This window comes from Apteryx rowi, unplaced genomic scaffold (genome assembly GCF_003343035.1).
Source record: "Apteryx rowi isolate R43461 unplaced genomic scaffold, aptRow1 scaffold_158, whole genome shotgun sequence".
Taxonomy (NCBI): Eukaryota; Metazoa; Chordata; class Aves; order Apterygiformes; family Apterygidae; genus Apteryx; species Apteryx rowi.
Genome location: NW_020447841.1, coordinates 191,616 through 211,536, shown reverse-complemented (window position 1 = coordinate 211,536; position 19,921 = coordinate 191,616). Strand labels below are relative to the sequence as shown.

Here is a 19,921-nt window from a genome sequence, read left to right as displayed (position 1 = left end):
TTGTCTGAAACACCGTGAGACCTGACTGAAATTGCAGCGATGAGTGAGCATTTTGCAAGAATGTAACAAGAGTCACTGAAGAGCTTTTCAGCCTCCAGGCCAGAGAAGAACAACTTTTTCTCACCTTACAACTCACATACCAAAATCTTTGTATAGCAAAGAACCAAAAATCTCAGATGCAAAAAGAAAAACAGCTGCAAGAATGGTTCAGCAGCAGGAATGGCTACAGTCCCTGGAGCTCTCACCACTGTAGGGTGGTGGGCATATAACAGGTCGCAGTAGCATAAGCCTTGGAAGCCCTTAGTGGCTCACTGCTTTCTTACTACCCACAAGCCTTCTTGCCAGTCTAACACATAGTTCTTTACAGCCCCAACACAAGAGCTACACTTGTTGCAAGCCACAAAGCTCAAAGCTAAAGACTTGCTAACTCTACACAAAACCAACACTGAAAAAAAGGTAGACACTGGCAAAACAATTTGCGTAAGCTCATATATCAGATCAGAGTTGTACTACAAACCACTGACCATATAATAAAACGACAGACATGTTTACTGGGCTATACACACGGCCAAAAGAAAAAAAGAGATGAGTAGGCCAAAAAGCACAAAAAATCTGATCCTACCTCATCAGATACAACAGAATAACTCTTGCAGCAGTATCTGTCTTATTGCAGAAGGCACCAGAGCAAATAGGGTATTGTTAGTTCCTGTCAACATGCCGAAAGTGTTTGAGAGCACCATTTCTCTCAGACTCTGTCTCTATAGTCTCTTCGCTCTTTACATTTTCAAGTTAAAGAAACTGTATGCAGTGGCTTCAGATCTTTTTTTCAGCAAGCTACATTTGCTATTTAATCATATTTGTGTCCACCCATAGCCTCATCAAAAAGATGCAGCCACAGAACTATAAACCAATTAATTTCACTTAAGTTTCAATGAAAATACTCCTCCCTCCCTCCACCCCCAAAATCAAACTACTTGTACGCACCTAGAATCCAACACAGAAACAATTAACAGCCTACACTGATTCAATAAGAATACACTGTGTTGATTGAGTATCATTACAGAAATTAGGTAGCTGGTCTTGCAAATAAAAAGGAAGCAACAGATGTCATATCTTCACTTTAGAAAGGTTTTTGCCATGCCTTGTAAGAACATCATGCAAAACAATCTAGAGAAACATAATGCAGATACAACTACTATCAGATGTGCACAGAACTGTCTGGAAAGACAGTTTAAAAAGATTAGTTCACATCTTGTTTCATCCATGAAGAATGCACTAGGTTTTCTTCCGGTAGAGTACTATTTATCATTTCATTAAAAGGCTTTGATGATGGAAGAGAGACAATGTTTATTAAATCTGCAGGTGATGCCAATGTGAAAGGGAACACAGCACACTGGATGACCGGACCAGAGTTGAAAATTATTTTGACGACACAATGCTTCATACTACCACTTTTTGAATTGCATCTAGGTAGGGCTTAGCAAGAGCAGTGAGTATCACTACTCTCACTAGGAGCAAAATCAGATTTTTTGAATTTGTTTGAGAATATGCAAGATTGAAGTACCAGTGCAGCAGAAATAGTATCTTATTTTTTATATGCATTTATTAGTAGGTGAGCACAGCAAAACAGGAAGGAGTGCCCATTGCTCGAGTGTTTTAACAGCTGTGGATAAATTTAACAGCTAAAGTTATGAGATTATTATCTACTTTCAAGTCATTTCTGAGGTTCACATCACATATAAGGCCAATGCTAGGTAGCATACTAAGAAAAAACAAAACAAAACAAAACAAAACCGCTAACACCAACAAAAACCTTTTGCAGGTTCCAAAATAGCTCTGCAACACCAGTTAATATTTAATGGAAGTTTCTTTCCAAGTTTCACAGGTCACAGTTTCAGGCACATTTTTCAAATACTATCAAAATAACATTGTTATTAGCTTTTCAACAGACATAAAAAATTTGGATCCTACAAATACCCTTCAATCTTTTCTTTTAGCACAACAGGCCGTTTGGAAATACTTAGGGGAAAAGTATAATATTCTTTAACATTAGAATAAAAGCCTAATTTAATGGTAAGTGTCCCTAAAAGCAAAACTAAGTACTTTTCTTGGATTATTATACTCCACTAGAGATGTTTTAAATTTTACTGCTCTAGAAGTGATGGAAAGTGACAGCATTCACAGTCATTTTTGCCAAATTACACTCTTTGACTAGGCTGCACAAGAGACTTCAAAAACTGCAGTAGGCTGAGCAACCAAGCAAAAATCTTACATGCATCCACTTGAAAGAAGCTAGTTTCTTTCTAGTATAAATAAAGACAATGACTCCTAAGGCAAATCAAAACTTTGATATAACATCTAGCAGCCTGTGTGTGACCTTCTTTCCCCAGAAAGTCACATAAAATGGCCTGGCTATGGACAACCGTTTTCTCTCACTTGAATTTCCTTAACACATGGAACCTCATATGATTAGAAAGGTGTCTGACCTAGAAGCTTGGCCTCTATCCTCTCTAAAATATAGAATTTTGTTACATTTGCCGATCTTCTTGGTTAAAGTGGTCCACACAAAATCATGCTGAAGAATGACTTGTGACAAGGTGTTTTAGGGATTATTTGTTGTCTTGTCTTCGCAGAAAATTAATACCAGATACAACTGTTCACCCATCTGTCAAAAAATTAAGTTCAGAAGCTGACTTTATCTTATGATGAACAGATGTGCTTTCTCCCTGTTTATTCATGGAGAATATTATACTGGAGCACATACTTTAATTTAAGCAATCACCATTTTACATAGAAAGCCATGGAAGCAAGAGCTAATGTTCTGATGCTCAGAGCAGCAGTATCAATTAGTCTTCATGAGATGATTAACGCTGTACCCCAAGACCTCTCACAATGGTTTCCCTACTAAAATATCAAAGAATCATTAACTTCACAAGTTGCAGGGACAAAGAAATATCCTTGAATACATCACTTAAATCACACTGCCCTATTAAAAAAAAAAAAAAGCAGCACTGACCTACAGGATGGAATCAAATATTTGATAAGCCATAGCTGAACACACTCTTTGCATTTTCAGCAGGTCTCACCTAAATTCCTTGAACAAATACAGCGTACTAAACTTGACTTGAGATACATTTCAGCCTCATAAAATATATATATTCCAAGCAGAAGACAATAGAACATGCTTTGCTGAGTGTTTGGTGCAACTTGCAGTTGGAATTGTCTGCGACCCTTGAGGAAAAAGTTTCTTTCACAGTAAATAAAATATATATAAACTAAACCAGTAAAGGCAGAAAGAAGGAAGTGTCTCTTCTAGAGGCAGCAAACTCAAAACTCCACCATCTTTTTCTTATTTGTACACCTTGGTACAAGAGAAAACCTTGATGTGAAAGTCAACTAGAATCACTTTTCAATTCTTATGCCTTTAGATTCTTATTTTTTTCCCTATCTTTATAGATAAAAATCTGCTCCAGTGTTCCCTGAAGACACAATATTTCATTACATTTAATTAAGAATTCACTGCAGAATTCACAACTACTGGATAAGTCATCTACAAAGGCATTATGAATAATCAAAAATCAATATATGGAGGGGGGAGGAGAATGGAAGAAAGGTCAGCCAGCGATTTTTTTTTTTTTTTTTAAAGGAAGCATTGGTGCAAATCATGTTTCAGAAGGCTGAAACTGACGGCGAAAACTTGTATCACACTGGAACTCCCTGTCACACTGCACAAAGCTTTACAGGCTGTCAGAGGCCTGCAAATACACAAGGAAAGTACTGAGCAGCTGCTGCTGAAAAACAGCAGATCTAACCAAAATTCTGTCAATTGGGCAAAATCTGAAATGAGAGAAATAGTCTAGTCAACAAACTTTCATCTTCAGTTCCCCTTTTCTATATCTATATAAATATATATAGACATATACATTATATAGTATAGATATATATATTATATAGATATATGAGACAAAGGGACTTGCATTTAAAATATAAAGCCACACAGCACTGCTTTGGGGAAATATGAAAATCCACTTACATTTAGAGTGATTGCTGCTTGTATGTATGTCTTAATATTAAAATCAAAAGAACAAATACATAATTATTCCAATTATTCCAAACACCTATCCAACAGTTAAACCCACTGGTTTCACAAAACTCATTTGTACCCAAGCTGGTTTGTTCAAACTTTAAAAATTGAACTGTACACAGCGACTACTTTTGGTCCTGCAATACAGATGTTCTTATTGATTTTGAATCCTGTTAGTATGGGTGATACTCTGTAACTGCAACAGTATTTCAATCCATCATTATTATTTGGTAAACTCCAAGGTGCCTCCAGATGTCAAACATATTCCAAACAAAGAATTTTCACCTTCTATAAGTGCTGATTTTCCTACAAATAAATATTTACATTTACTTGTAAGAACTGCATTATGATAACCAGAAATTTTAGAAGATGAGGATACTAGGTAGAGCACACAATCTAGGAAAACAACCCCTCACTTTCCTTCTGCGTCCATGGGAAGATTTGTATTTTTTAAAGAGTGAAGTTCAAATAACTATTTAAAACTAATTCAGCTGCTAGCAACCTGCTTTCACTAGCAACACTATACAAAAATCATCTAATGATCACTGTCATTAATAAAACAAATTAGAACAGCTGTATCTTAAGAGTAAACGTAGATTTACTTAACATGAGTAAGAGTTTGCCAAAACAGATGTCCCAGGTCAGGAAGGTTCTGGGCCTGCTTCTAGAACTGGGACTTAACCTCAAACCTATTTTGCGTCTACTGCAATTACTGGTGGGAGAAGCCCTGCAACCTCCTGAAGTACAGCTGCCTCTGCCAGATGCAGACATTTGGTCTAGCTTTTACCGGGGAAACTATAGAGGTGGAAGAAGAGAAAGCACACCTATACGTATTTTGAAGCCATCTCAGAGAACTTCTAAATTAAATGCTAGCAGGTGCAAAACCACATTATTGTGATTCTTTTAATATCACAGATTCCCTGTTCATTTTGCCTAGGAAAGCTTTCTTTAGAACAGTGCTTCAATCACAATAGTAATGCAGGTTGGAAAGTGCCACCACAAAAAGAATACAAAGACAGAGTTGCCAACCAGAACCACATTTTTAACGTGCTTGCAAGTGTATTTAAAAGAAAAGCTCTGAAGAGCAGACTACTTCAGAAGTTTACATTGGTAAAATCCCTACAGTTTAGGCTGGAAGATAATTTTTGTTGGGTCTCAAGGAGCTAATTACAATACAAATTAACAAAAATAATTAACAAGTGACAAAAGAAAGCTGTCAACAAATAGTTTTAGAAACATCTACTATAAGCAAAGTCGTTGCTTTTGTAGACAAGATTTTTATACTCTGGCAATTGCCTTTAACTCCCCTTAAAAACTACATGTGCACATATACTTCCCAAAAGAATATGACAGAAACAGTAAAGGGGAAATTTAATGAAGGAGTGACTGAAAAACTAATAAAAACAAGCAAATTACAATGGAATAACACTAGTAATACACACTCCAGTAGACTATATTTCAGTAAATAAACCAATGAGTTAACAGTATCATATACTACCTTTCTGTCACAAATTCAGGCAAAGAAAATGCACAACTTTATGTACAAGACCAGCTTTATCACAGATTCTTGGAATTCATAGGCAAAATTTTAGAGAAGGGTATGCAAGAGCTGAAGATACATGCCCTTTGGATTTACTATCTCTCCTTTCCCTCCTGTCAAATTCAAACTCCTGTTTGGTATTTCTACAACTGCCATTTGATTATGTATTACTTGTAACAAGGTAGAACCTAATAATCAGGCATGCACTACTTTTACCCTTCACTAATGTGAATTCAATTTCTGAAAAAAGAAAAATCAGACAAGGAATGTTTTTACTTTTAGATGACTCTAAAAGAGAACCATACTTTGTCAAGTACAAAATTGCAGTCTACCACCTGCAGTTTCAGATCCTTTCAGTGTTCACAGAAAGAGCATATTCATACAGAAAGTTTCAAAAGCTAAGCTATTATAAGCATGATTTTTATTAAATCAGTTAGCATTGCTCTCAACACCACCTTTAGTAGCCATAATGACCCTCAACTTCTTTAAGCAACTTTTCAATAAACTAAACAGTTCTGTGATATGAAACCCAGTTAATAGGTGTTAGGAAAAACATAAGGACTAAGAGCATAGCCAATGTTTATACATTTCCCCATTTAATAAACTAACTAAACACATTATTAAAAAAGAGTCCAGTGACCCTATACCCTTTCTTTTCACATTTCCTTTTAATGTTTTTTCCTAATTGCATATTTTTAGAGCTTTCTGGTCAGGTACCTCTAAGTATTTGATTTGCTAATCTTAAAYTTTTAGAAGCAAGAAATACATAGTAATACACCAAGCATCAGTTCTTTGGATATGAAAGTTAGACTAAGCAAGGATCACTCCAGAAAAGACATTTTGAAACTCACAACCCCCTAGCTTTCAACTGCACATACATTCAATGGGGTAATTTCAAAGGGCATCTAGAAGAGGTAATATTAATATAAAACACTACAGAACTGTAAAGGCCTAAAAATCTACGAGAAGAAGATATTTAATAAAAATATCAGTAGTTCTCCTATTTTTAACATTATTTATGATCCATTACAACATTAAAGAAGCATAACAGACTGAAAAGACAGGAAAATCATCATATACAAAAACTACAAATTGGGAGAACTTTCCATTCCCAAAGGACAGTCAACTGTACTGTGGGAAGAGATGAGAACCAAAACCTCTTTGGCACCTTTCACTGTAAGTTAGTAACTCACTGAATTTCAGGAAGTCCTAACGCTGAATGCAGCTCACACTTCCAGGCTGTTTTCAGACTGGCCATTCCCCTCTGCTGAGTTTAAAAATGTTTCTTTACAACTCGGTGTCACTTATAGTCACTTGCCCAGTAATTGTATCATTTAACTTAAAACATAGGTCAAAATGTGCTTATCCTAACTGCATAAAAAAAATAAAGACTTCATTTTATAAGATGTGCTAAGATGAACTAATAGCTTGCTGCTGCTAAAGAGGAAAATGAAGACTCCCTCTCCATGTTGTGTGGTTGCGTGCTATGGCTGTTATCTACCTACTACCATAGCCTCAGTGAACTGCTTCAGCTCCCTAACACGGCAGAAAAATAATCCCAGTCCCCTCAGAAGCTGGATTATTTTTATCACATCAGTAAATTCAGATGACTTATGGAAGGGTTTGATGAGCACCAGGAACTCAAAAGGGACAGGGTGAGACCACAATGCCATGAGCAATGCGGCAGGAGGAACAAGAGAGACCTGCCCTTATCACGAAGGCAACAGATCACTCTGCAGCCACACACAAGAACGAGTAGGATCTCCTGCAGGAAACACAAGGACGGGACTACTTAAGCACGGAGTCACCTTTGGATGCCAGTGAAAAACGAGAGCCCAGTCTATCCAAAGTTCCTATAACCTTTCCTCCCAGATCCACCCCAAATCCSTTGACCTGTTTTTACCTCACTTCCAACACCTCATCCAAACCTCCAGTTCTCACCTCCCTCGCTCATCTAATAAAACCAAATTTTGCCTATGCTTCTGTGAAGCACTGAAGCAAGAACACAGTTGACTTGGTTATACAACAGTTTGAATCATCAATAGCCAAATGGAAGGTATTACACCACTGGAAACCTCCAGGGAAGTGATTCCTTTTAAGCGTCTTCATTGGTTGTAAATGGTTTGCAGTTGACTTGCAAAGTCATAACTTTTACAGGGTTTTTAATTAGGTTTTATGACTAAGACTCATGGTAGCCTGAAAAACAGGACAGACAGCAGTCTATTAGTACAAAAAGTTCTTATTACAGAAGTATTGTTATTACAGAATACAGTATATTCTATTTTTTTGCCCCAATGAAAATAATCAATGGCAGAAGTGCACAATAAATTGTAAACCATTTTTTATTCAGGAGATTGAAACAAAAATTATAAAAGATGAAAAGGTAGAAAAGAGATATGTGAAGTTACAGCCATTATGAAAGGTCACTGGAAACCAAAATTATAAACATGAATAATCTGAGTGAGTTTTTCAGTTGAACAAAGAATTGACCAGAGTTAAGCAACAGGTATTCCATCAGGTTTTTGGTTTAAAAATATTATTTTAGTGATGCATGGGAATCAAGTATATTTTCCTAAAAATAGTAATTTTAGACAGAGGTTTTTCTATGTTTTTTTCGTTTGCATCTTCTCCATAACAGAATTTTGCAATATCCTTTAATTAATTCTATTTCATTGGGATTCTTTTAATCTTACAATAATTAAAAAATGCCCAGCCCTAATAGTCTTGATTTTGTTCATTCAACTATTTACTGCAGAGTACAAAGGAAAAAAAACAACTATGACCTAAACTCCTGAGTGGCTTGCCTCAGACACATCAATTCCCTTCTCTCAGACAGGACACAAGAAATAGGCTCCCTTTTATCTGCTATTTTTTCTTTACTATGGATTACTTAGGATGTTTACCTCAAAGACTGAATTCAGTGTCTTCAATAAAAATATTAATTTCAGGAGCAAAAGAAACTCTGCTCTCTTACAAGTATAGCTGTATTTTTTTTTTCATATGTATGCTTCCAGTTAGACAACTGTTGCCTCAAGGCATATCTCACTGTGCAGTGCAGTGCCAGGTAAGTGCCCAAGCTAAATATCTCAGGAGACAGAGTAAAATAGCCCAGGCATACCATTGCATAGATGCGGCTATTCTATTTCCAGTAGAACTTGAGATATTATACCTACACTGCATAATTCAGTGCTGGACAGAGATACTGAACTGTCAGAGAAGTTCATTTCACTATCAGTCAGAAAAAGAGCAGCACAGCTGACGGTTCAGGAAAATCCAGGACATTGATTAGGAGTATCTAAAAGGGCAGCAGTAGAGAGACTTCAACCTACATGTCAGCCAAAGAGACTGCTATGACAAGGAAACTTCCCTTTGAAATTTTCTATGCAAATTTGCACAATGACCACCACACTGTAAGAGAAGGCTTGTACAGTTATTGATTTCACACACTCCCGGGGAATGAATGTGTAGTTAGAAAATAGCATACGGATTCTGTTCTCAAAAATTAATGGCTTGCTTCCTTTATTATCGCTGACTCACAAAAATAGTCTACAGAAGTGTTCCCATTGATTTCTGCTGGCTGTAATGTAAATGTGGCAAAATCAGATCTTCAACAGTGTTGTATGCCAGTCTGTCAGGATCAAGTCTCTGATCACCCCCTGGGCTTTTAAAATTCCTAAACTCATCAACAAATGATTGCAGTGAACAGGCTAAAAACTAATTCATGATCTTTTGTTTCAGTTTCATTACAAATGTACACTGGCTATTTAATGTTATGCCATGTACATGTATATGCAGGAGAGAAAGACATACATGAAGTGTAACTGGGTATGTAAAGCTGGAAGAATTTACCAACCAGCTGTCCAGTAATATATTCTTCTCTACTCAGCAGAATAAAAGAATTTTAAAAGTCAGTTGTTGTTCTCAGCTTCTGGTCAAATGTATCATGCATCCAAGATCCATGTTATGCTAAAATCTGTCCAGCTTAACTAAAAAAACCCAACCAAACAAACAAACAAAAAAACCCCCAAAACCACAATGCTGCATCTATATGGTGCGAGGGTTTGGGAGAGGGGAAGTTTTGGAGCAGGTTCCCAATTATTAGATTTCTGATGTTCTCCTCATAGCTACCTTTACAACAAAAAAGGAAGTCTTATGATGATTTTTTTCCTCCTGCAGTGATGCATAATGCTGGGAATTAAGCAAGACATCTATCATAATAGCAGAAAGCCCTGGACAGAAATCTGCAGTGTATTAATATAAGTTGTGGCTTTCAAGAAGTGTGCAATGAGTCAACAAGGTACAGATAGCCAAAATATACATTTAAATAGCTTGCTACAGTATTTCTTTCCAACTCTATTTGGCAGGTAAATTAGTACTACATCATGTCAAGCTCTCTTTAAACAAAATAGAAAAGAAAGAGTTGGCACCTGTACCAAAYAGTTTCTTCATTTTTATCAAAGCACAGAATTGAAAGAAACTACATTCAGTTTTTGCAAGATCAGACAAGAGGAAGTCACTCACCGTCGCAACTTAAAAATATCAAAGACATACTGTGCAGTATTTAAACTGAATAGATCTTAGGAAAAGTATGTAGTCTTTCAAACTAGAGCCAAAAGTTAGCAAAATTAACTAATGCTACCTTCACTTTTTTAAATCATTTGTTTACTCACAGCACTTGAAACTGGCAAGTAAGCACTTATTTCTTTGAAAAACTTCAAGCACCTTGTGTAAAAATAGCATAAAAATGCCAACATATTTTTGGAGAACATTTGCAAAACCATTACCACATACGTGCACTACACTGAAAATTAAATCTTTATCAGGCAGATATTTTCCCTTTGTTTTTCCAACAGTCAGAAACAAAAGCACAAGAGAATCCAAATGCAGAGACAGTCCATCCTCCTGGGACAGCAGAAAAAGTGCTGTTCCAAGTGCTGTTCCACAGTGAAAACTGTCTCACTTCGTCCCATCAGAGCTTCACCCTCTTCAGCCTGTTAAATTTTGCTCAAAAGTGACAAAAACCTCATTGCTTGTAGTAGGATTTCTTGTAGTGAAGAAATACATCTATTATTAGAAACTGGAAGGAAACAACCTACTCTACGCAAAATAGGCAATAGTTTATAACTTATCCAATATAGCAGTAAGACTCAAGAGACCATATCTTTCCTGGAAGCCACCACATCCTTTCAAGCATACATTTTACTCGGAACACAATTATTTTAAAAAACAGGTTTTCATAATAGCAATTGCATTCAGAAGAGTTGGACTGGTTAAACTTCATACTTGCACAAAATGCATGTTAAAAAACCTACCTATAGATATAAATGTGAATGATGGAATACAAATTTTCTTAAGTAACTTAAGTAGAATCTTTCGGTTCAAACTAATCAAAGGCAAAAGATCAAAGTGAAACTTTTGAATACCGGCTGCACTTGTGTAAGAGTATTTCACTGTAAAAAGCAAAATTATTTCAGGAAATACTAATGTAAAATGCATATTTACATTAAAAAGGGAAATGCTCAAATGAAAGGGAAATATCAAACATACTGCATACTGTTACCAGCGACTTGATAACACAAAAACTAAATCATCACTGCTCGTGAGGAAGCAGGGTAATAAAGTTATAAACATCCTACTACGACTCGATAGTGAATTTGTAAATTAAAAATCTGCTCCAGACAGTACTATACTCTTTTGATTACTCTTTATACAGGTTTCTTTCAGGAACAAAAGTAATTGTAATATAGTTTAGTATCAGACAGCCTGAAATAATAGAGAAACAGACAGGTGCAAAGAACAAAATAGCCGCATTCAGTATTACAAACCAATTGCATAAGAATTCCACAATTAATCTCAACATAAATATGGAAGAAATAYGTATAACCAAACAAGTATGAAAGTTACAACTTTGCTGTGAGTTGATACCTAGGGGTATCCACTCCTTAAGTGGATAACCTGAAAGYATACAATTTTATATCATTGTATTCTTTTTGAAATTCTGCCTGCTGCAACACTTCATACTACTTTTAAAAACAAAATAATGTTCACTGAGTAAGAAGAGGCCTGCAGCATAACTTGAGGTTCAAGCACGGGCTTTGAGGGACAGTTGTAGGGAAAAAAATTTCTCAAAGGCAACAACCACCATATAACAATGTAACTTTTGAACCACTGTCACAAGCCACAGAAAAAGCAGTAGCTTCTTAAATAACTGAATTCTACATTATACAATAATTAAATACCCTTCATGCAGGAAAGCATCTTCTATTTCTAAATTAATCTGCCTAAACAATTTTCCCTATTCAATATCTTTCCCATGATTGTATGTATAAATGCTAAGAAAAATACCTTTGCCATAATTCGGTTGTCTATGAGTAGATTTTAATATCCAAATAAGATGGGTCATTATTTCAAAGAGACACCACTGGAGATTAACTGAGTGATAGTATATGGCATTGACTCAATTGGCAGCACTATCTTCTTTGGGTCTGGAACAAGGTAATACCCTATGCAAGAGTTAAATGCTTTGATCCATTCTGACATCTCAAAGAATGCCTTTTATTAATGCAACAGAGATGCCTTCCAAGGTTTTCTTACCACCAGAATCAATGCTGCTAGCAGAGCAACATTTCAGAGGGGATCTAACACCAAGGTTCTGTTTTTGTTCACCGCGGAGTCCACAGCCCTTTTTACAAGAAAAAAGATAATGGCTTTGCAAACTTGCTAAAATTCTGCTTTGGGTAACTATGTACCACATAACTTTTGATTACTAATTCTATTGAAAAGTTTCCTTCTTTCTTGTCATGCCACATGGCTGAGCAGAATTAAGGGGTACTTGCATTTCTTTCGTAGGCACTCTGCATTAGTAGTGGCCATACAATTCCTATGAATAGAACTTGATCCTGAAGGCCCTACACATGGATGTATATGCATGTAAGCATCTGATGAGACTGTCTAAAGAGTTTCTAAAACACACAGACATTATGGAACAGTAACATATTATTATAAAATATTTATATACCCAAGCACTGCAAAACAATAAGAATTTTTCCTTGCCATGATGTATTTCCCTCCCACCCTTCCAAGCAGAGCAAATTAATATATCATCATACCTCATAGCTTTAATCAAACATAAGTTCTTTAATACAGTTCATAAGACACAACAAAACTAAGTAGTCAGTAAATGAAAACAAGTGCAGAATACATTCCTTACTAAAAACATCAGACACATTGATTGACTTTTCAAACAATATCAAGACTTAAAACATATCTCAAATACATGATTGCCATTTACAAATCAAAATCAATTAACATAAGCTGTAGACCTGGAACTCGGTCTTGCACAAGTGAAATAAAAGGGAAATTCCTTCCATTTTTGTGCTGGAGAATGACAAAAGCAAAGCTCCAAAGAGGCAAGGCCTTGGAGTTGCTACTATATATATATTCAGAATATTACCATCACCCCGCACTAACCACAGCTCCAGTTTCTAAAACCTGAGAAACAAGAATTGACGGACAATAAAAAGATACAAAGTCTTTGGCTTTTTGTTTTATACACACTGTAAAGCACTGGTTTACTAGGGAAGCTGAGTACTACGTTAACCCCTATTCTTCTATCAGAGTTAACAGTGTGGTACCTGACACTGGAGCAGTCACACAGCTGTTCCCCTTGACCCTCTCATCAGTGTGAACATATCCAGAAGCTTCTAGAAGTTTTCATTTTCATAGTTTATACCTACTGAGATGATCACCTTAAGGACTTTAACTTCTTAAAAGTTATAGTAAAATTGTATTTTTTTTAATTCTTAAAGTCCTTCCACATAACAAAACAGTTTAGAATTGTTTAAATCATAAAATATTTGCATATTCTGTAATAAATTCAAGCTAGCCTAAGGCTAGCTTGTGTTTACAGCCCCTTTCATACATCAATAAATGTTCAATCACTATTTAAAACTAGTTTCTGAAACAACAGTATTTACAAATGGTGATAATCATTTCATTGAGACCTCAAAAATTGCTTTTTAGTTACTTTCAACCACTTAATCTAGTGCCTCTTCCTCACCTTCAAGTTCCACCTTTTAAATTTAAAGTCTGATTCAGCACCATTGCAACTAAAGGGAGTTTTGCAATTAACTTCCTGGGCCTCATTCTCATTATTCTGCCTCAACTGCTCTCCCCTTTTTCCTTCTGTTTATGCCCAACTTCTCTGTCCCTGTATTTCTTTTTGTTCACACTGCTATCACCTACATTAGCCCTGGCCTCCTGTTTCTTCTGCATTATCATTTCTTTTGCATGAAAGCTTAAAGAAATTGAGAACGTAAAAGGGTTTGAATAATTGCATGATGTGAGGATAAAGGAATAAAGTAGATCAATGGTGGGTTTTGTGTGGAGTTTTGCTTTTGTTTTTGTTTGTGTTTTTTTGGGGACTCTTGAAGCCCTACAAGTTTTTCTTTGGAGGCAGTACCCAGTAGCATTAGAAAATATGGTGGGTTGAGGGTTTTTTCTTGCTAATCACCTCTCATGAGCCTCTCAGAAATAGTCTATGGAGCCCCAAAAGTCCTATCTCACAAGTTAAAGACCACTGAATTAGATCATGAGTTATGGAAGGAACTTCTCTATAATTCTGTGATGTACCCGTATTATGCTCTGTAAATAGTTTTATACTGTTTATCTGCTAAGCTACACTACAAAGTAGTAATTTGCAAGGAACTTAATCATTTTGTATTTCCACAGTGACATGTAAATTCACAATATTCTCTCATAAATAAACTAAAATGATATATTTATAACAAATAAATATAACAAAAACCCTTTCTGCAAATATAACAAGAACTCTTCCATGCATGAGATTTCAAATTTCAAAGAAATGCAAAGAATTATTTGCTAATAGATCCTCTTTTAAAATAATGTTTTCAAGAAATTTTTTTTTTCTTTTTACAAATAAGTTAAGAGCCCTTAAGAAATAATTCTCAGGTAAAAGCAGAATCTTGATTATACCAACCCCAAACAATCTCAACCCATAAACAAGCCTGAACATNAAAAAAAAAAAAAAAAAAAAAAAAAAAAAGAGGAACATACCAAAGCATTTATGCATTCCAGAACAAGATAAAAATTAAACATTGCTAGCACTTGCATATAACAAAACCTATTCCTTTAAACAACATATGGGACAATCACCCCCAGGGTCTGTACTGTGTGTTCTAGACTCCATGTTCAATACAGTTACTGAAGAATTTGAACCACTGGGTTGAGGGGGCAGTTGGAGTGCTTTTTGTTTTTTAAGTTAGCTTCTTAGAAAACATTCAGGCTTTATCAAAGTAAACTCAAGTTTTTTCAGTAACATCACTGGACAAAAATTTTAGACACTTTTTAAAAATATCTCTGAAAAGAGTCAGCTGGAAAACACTGGTTTAAATTATTTTAATCTTTTTTTTTTTTTTTTTTAAGGCAGACAGCATAAGCAAGTCAGTGGGCGCAGAACAGAATCCTTTCTACCACCCGATCAGCTGATGCCTTCATCACTGAACTACAGCTGTGCTCTCTCCACCTTTTGCATTCTTCTTTCACAGATTCAATAGGAGAGATATAGGATAGCTCCCATCTCAGCCTTCCTAGGAGACTAATTCAAGAGAAAACAAGGTCTAGCATGATTGGAGGGTTGCAGCTGCATAACTGCTCAGCCTGTGTCACATAATTTGCAAGCCTAAATGCCAAACCAGACAGAACTAATAACAAGGTTATGCTTCTTAGACCTTCCAGTAAATCTGCACTCAGTCACAGCACCTTACAGGTGATGAGAGCAGGGAATGATTCTTTTCAAACTAACCATAGCGTAGAATTCAGACCTCCTTCCTGAAAAGGCAGCATAACTGTCAAAAAAACCCACCCTCCAAACTGTCCATGAAACCAGAATAAAGCAGCCCACAGAAGCACATTAAACAAAGTTTTCTGTACTGTTTTCAACCAAAGTTTAAACAATAGTGATGTGAGGTGGTGCTCAAGAAATTGAAGCTTGGCTGTGGTCTACTAGACAAAAATGTTGAGACCTATTGGATTAGGTTACCATTCAAAAATGGGCACCATAAAACTACATTAAACAAAAAACAAAAAACAAAACTAGCAGTTTGTACTAAAACGATGATTTAGACACCTAGAGCCAAAATAATTTCAGGTTTTGAATTCCATTCTCAAATAAGTACCTGAATCAGGGATATGGTCAGATGCTCATTTCTAGAGCAATAATGGAATTTCTGACACCTCCCATCTTTTCAATTCTTTATCAGACACCTTGGGAGTCTCCCTGCTCTGTACAACAGCTAAAGTGAACTCTACTTCTAGCACTTCACTTTTCCCATGTATTATTCATGGCAGTTACACATCAGAATCCCTTTGTACACGTGGATCTCAAACTTTATTTCTCCTCTGAAAACCACCAGGTACACTTCTGGATTTAGAAATAAAGAGAGTAACTTAGCTTATTTCAAACACTTGGCCCCACAGCCAGTTGATGTACTGATCTTGAGGGAGGTTAGATAAATGAAAAGTTAGTTTTTTCTTATTTAGCCTATTCATGACTACAGGTAATGTCATACAAATTTATCTTAGAGTATTTAATTTACAGAAAAGATCAAGTAAGCAAGTGATAAACAGGAAAGAGTATTCATAACTCTAGCTTACTGCTGAAAAACAGCACTATCAAGTGGCAGTGATGAAAGTGTTTTAACAAGATTATTATTGCCAACAATGTGACAAATTAAATCCCCAAAACTAGAAAATGGTAATAAGAGAAAAAACAATCTAGCTAGTATGTCAGCTCCAGATATACTGGAAATGTTGAAAAACATATCGACCTAGTAGAATCCAGTCCTGTAAAGACATCTGAACTGTTATTTTGGGGTTGGGTTTTCTTTTTTGATAAGGAACTCAAACACTTACCCAGACTTCAAGTCTGTAATCCGTAAACAATTAGTAGCATCCAGTCCTACTTTTCCATTTCTGACCACGCTGGAAATGAAAGGTGAGAGTGCTGGCGAAATTCTGTTCAAGGCAACTTCAGGTGACATTTTAATATGTTCCTCTTTCCTGTTGTCTTGAGCTGTACAGGAGGGGTAAGGGGGGCGGGGAGAGAAAATCAAAAAATTCCTACTTATTTGATGTAAATTCACATATACCGTGTATATATCAAAGGAAAAAGCTATGGAAAAAGCTATGGACTCAAATGATCAGGAATGTAAAGCAACTGAAGTGCGAACTGGTCTATTAAGGGAAAATGAACACAGAGTAATTTTATCTTCCTACCTCAGCAACAGTCATGGAAGCCTATTTATTCAACCCCAACACAAAACCAGACCCATTTCCTAGGCTCCTGTAATTAAGAACTTATCCCTACCAAAAAGAAGTTAAGGGAGGCCATCCTGACCCTTCACAGCCCAGCAATTGGGGAGCGTTTCCAGGCAGAGCCTGAGACTGACAACCCACACTGGGCTGTTGTTCTGCTCCCTCCGAATCCACAGGACTTTCACTACCACGTGCAGTGGGACCAGGATTTGATTCTCTCTCCATATTTTCATTTGTAATTTCTAATACAACTACCATTAGCACAACCATAATCATTATTATTTTTACATTACTTCATTAAGTAGCTATATACAGCATTTCATATTTCCCTTTAAAGGCTAACACACTCCTTTTCTTTCAAAGGTATCACTGTACTCTTTGAAAGGAATCATTCACAAAACACAGAGCAGGACACTGACATACACAAATTTTAAGCACAGCATTTCCAGAAGTGCTTGCAATTGTGCAACCCTAAAGTAAATCAGTTAAGCCATTAAGTTAGCACACTTTAAGAATGTGTTCTATTTAGTCAAAATGCAAAAACTGAGCATACACATATTCCAGCCCATTGCAGCACAAAAAGACTAGACAATGGGGACAAATACAGACTGCTGGGAGAAGAGAAAGTAAGGAAAGCAGTAACTTATTACAATGCTAATTTAATGTAATTCATCATACTCTTAGGCACTTAATTCCATCTGAAAATTAAGTAAACTTTGGAGTTTTAGAAAAATATAGCCACAAATGTCTCAAGGTAATGCAAATATGCCACCGAAAAGTTGGCTGGAAGCACCCATACTTTAAACCTGACCATTAGAGGACACTTAAAAAAAAAAAAAAAATCCATCTATTTGAAAAACACCAATTAATACAGTATTTACTCCCTTACAGAATTATTCTGGGCAAGACTTCACAAGCACTTCATTGTTCATTTACATTCACAAATAATATGGATTGTTCTATTAGTAAGTGTTCTATAAAGAGCATGAACAACTCATTGCAATAGCTGCCACTCACAATTTCATAATACAATATTTTTGTTGTTTCCAACACTCAGTTACAGGCATTAGTTTGCAATTAATGGATTTCCTACAAACTGATAATTCTCTGTAAATGGTAGCAACATGAAACATTTGATTTATATACATTGTTCTTAAGAAATTCATTCACATTGAAGTGCTGTGAACCAACCCTCAAGAAAGAGGATTTATCCTAGCTATTCTGAATGTATTTGAACAAAGCAAAGGCACTTTAAGGCAAACAAAAATACTATTCAAAGGAAGATTTCATACATACAATAATTATCTTTACTATGCTGGTTCTTACATTTTATGGCAGCTAAAGAAGCAGAAGATGAAGAGTGTGTGTGTGTGTGTGTGTGTGTGTGTGTCTGTGTGTGTGTATAATGTTTTTTCTTCATATTGATAGATTTATCATAATTGACAATGGGCAACATCTTAAGTTTGCTTAGCAAACACCAGCAGCAATTTCAGATACTACCTTCTGTTTGTTACTTCTTTTCTACCAAAAATTACTGCCTACTCACCTTTATTCTCCCCCAGAGGAACTGACAGAAGAGAACGCAAGCCCATACCTGACCTATTTCAATGCAACGTCCAGCGGCTTAGCTTGAACTGCTAATAAAAATGAGTTTAAGCTAAATGGATAGATTTTGCTCTGGAGTGGCTGAAACCGGGCACACATTTCATTCTGTCAGCTCTACTGTAGGGAGAGAAACTTCAGGCAGAGGGGCAGGTTGGCCAGCTGAAGGTAAGCACTTCTTAAACCACAGCTACATGAAATCATGCTGAAAGACAAGCTCTCTCAGGCATTTTTGAAGGTATACATGAATATCTCAAAATAAGTTTTGATAATATGACACATTTTGGGGGACAATAAACATTACGAGGGTAAAACTTTGACATATAAAAAGATACATTTGGCAATCAAAGCTGAATATGGACAGACATAATGGACTATAGGATGACATTCTTTATCTTCTCACTAATAAAATACATAGATATTGTCAAAACAAGGTGTAAGTAACTACCAGGCATTTTTCTTCATTTCTTGCATGATTTCATTCAGATCTGCAATACCTTCTACATAACAAGCCAATTACCACACAACAAAGGGTCACTATCAACTAAACTGACTGATTTATTTTGTAAACAAAGGGATTTACAAACTATAACACAATTAGTATCATCCTCCTAAGTTTTAGTTCTCATGCATGTATTTTTTCCCAGCTTAATCTTCCTGCAATACTGGAAACAGAACACAAACATACTGAATTAACTGAAGGGAATAAAAAATGAAATTCACTAGAGAGTTTCCCTCCCAAAACAAAATATTTGAAAGAAGTAAACAAATTAATAGTTTAATCCTTTTCGATTCAGAAGCCCATCATAACTACTTGAGACAGATTTAACATATGCTTTATAGTCTTCACAGTAATCATAAATCTGAGRGACTGCTTCAGGCACCCTACAGTGTCCAGATGTAAGACTCTTTGTTCCCCCAACACTGGGTAACAGCATATGGGTACTGAATAAGTTAGGCTATATGAAAGTAAGATGAATATTCTGATGGACAAAAGGCAGAAGGATTACTTTGAAATGTCAGTGAAGCTTTTCTGTCTAACCCTATCACTTCCCTCTTTGCCATCTGTTTTTGTGCTTTTTCACTTTGAGGATCACCACAACACATATCTGGACCACAGGCAAACACAAAAGTTCGGGATTACTACATCTTCCCACCTCCTCTCATGATGCGCAAACGCATCCCCACCAGCTATCCCCAAACGCGGACTACAACGCTGATTTATCGAGAGCCTCAAGGGCCAAGCTAACCGGCACATCGCGGACTTGCAAACGCCCTCGGCATTAATTTGGGGGGGGGGGGGCAGCTGGATCGAGCCGTGGCAGGCAACGCGCCCTCCTATGCTCCGCTGAGGCCTCTCG

General features: G+C 36.3%; 1 protein-coding gene across 4 annotated transcripts in view; it reads right to left on the bottom strand.

Moving 5' to 3' along the window:
- BABAM2 (BRISC and BRCA1 A complex member 2) overlaps positions 1-19,921 on the bottom strand; it is a 189,588-nt gene that overhangs the window by 168,710 nt on the left and 957 nt on the right. For 3 of the 4 annotated variants that reach the window (XM_026059471.1, XM_026059472.1, XM_026059469.1), the window contains one exon: positions 16,557-16,716. In XM_026059471.1, coding sequence (XP_025915256.1) covers positions 16,557-16,684 — 128 coding nt within the window. In that variant the 5' untranslated portion in view covers positions 16,685-16,716. Of the gene's footprint in view, positions 1-16,556; positions 16,717-19,810; positions 19,832-19,921 lie in introns of those variants that run through there. The other variant, XM_026059470.1, reaches the window with a different exon arrangement.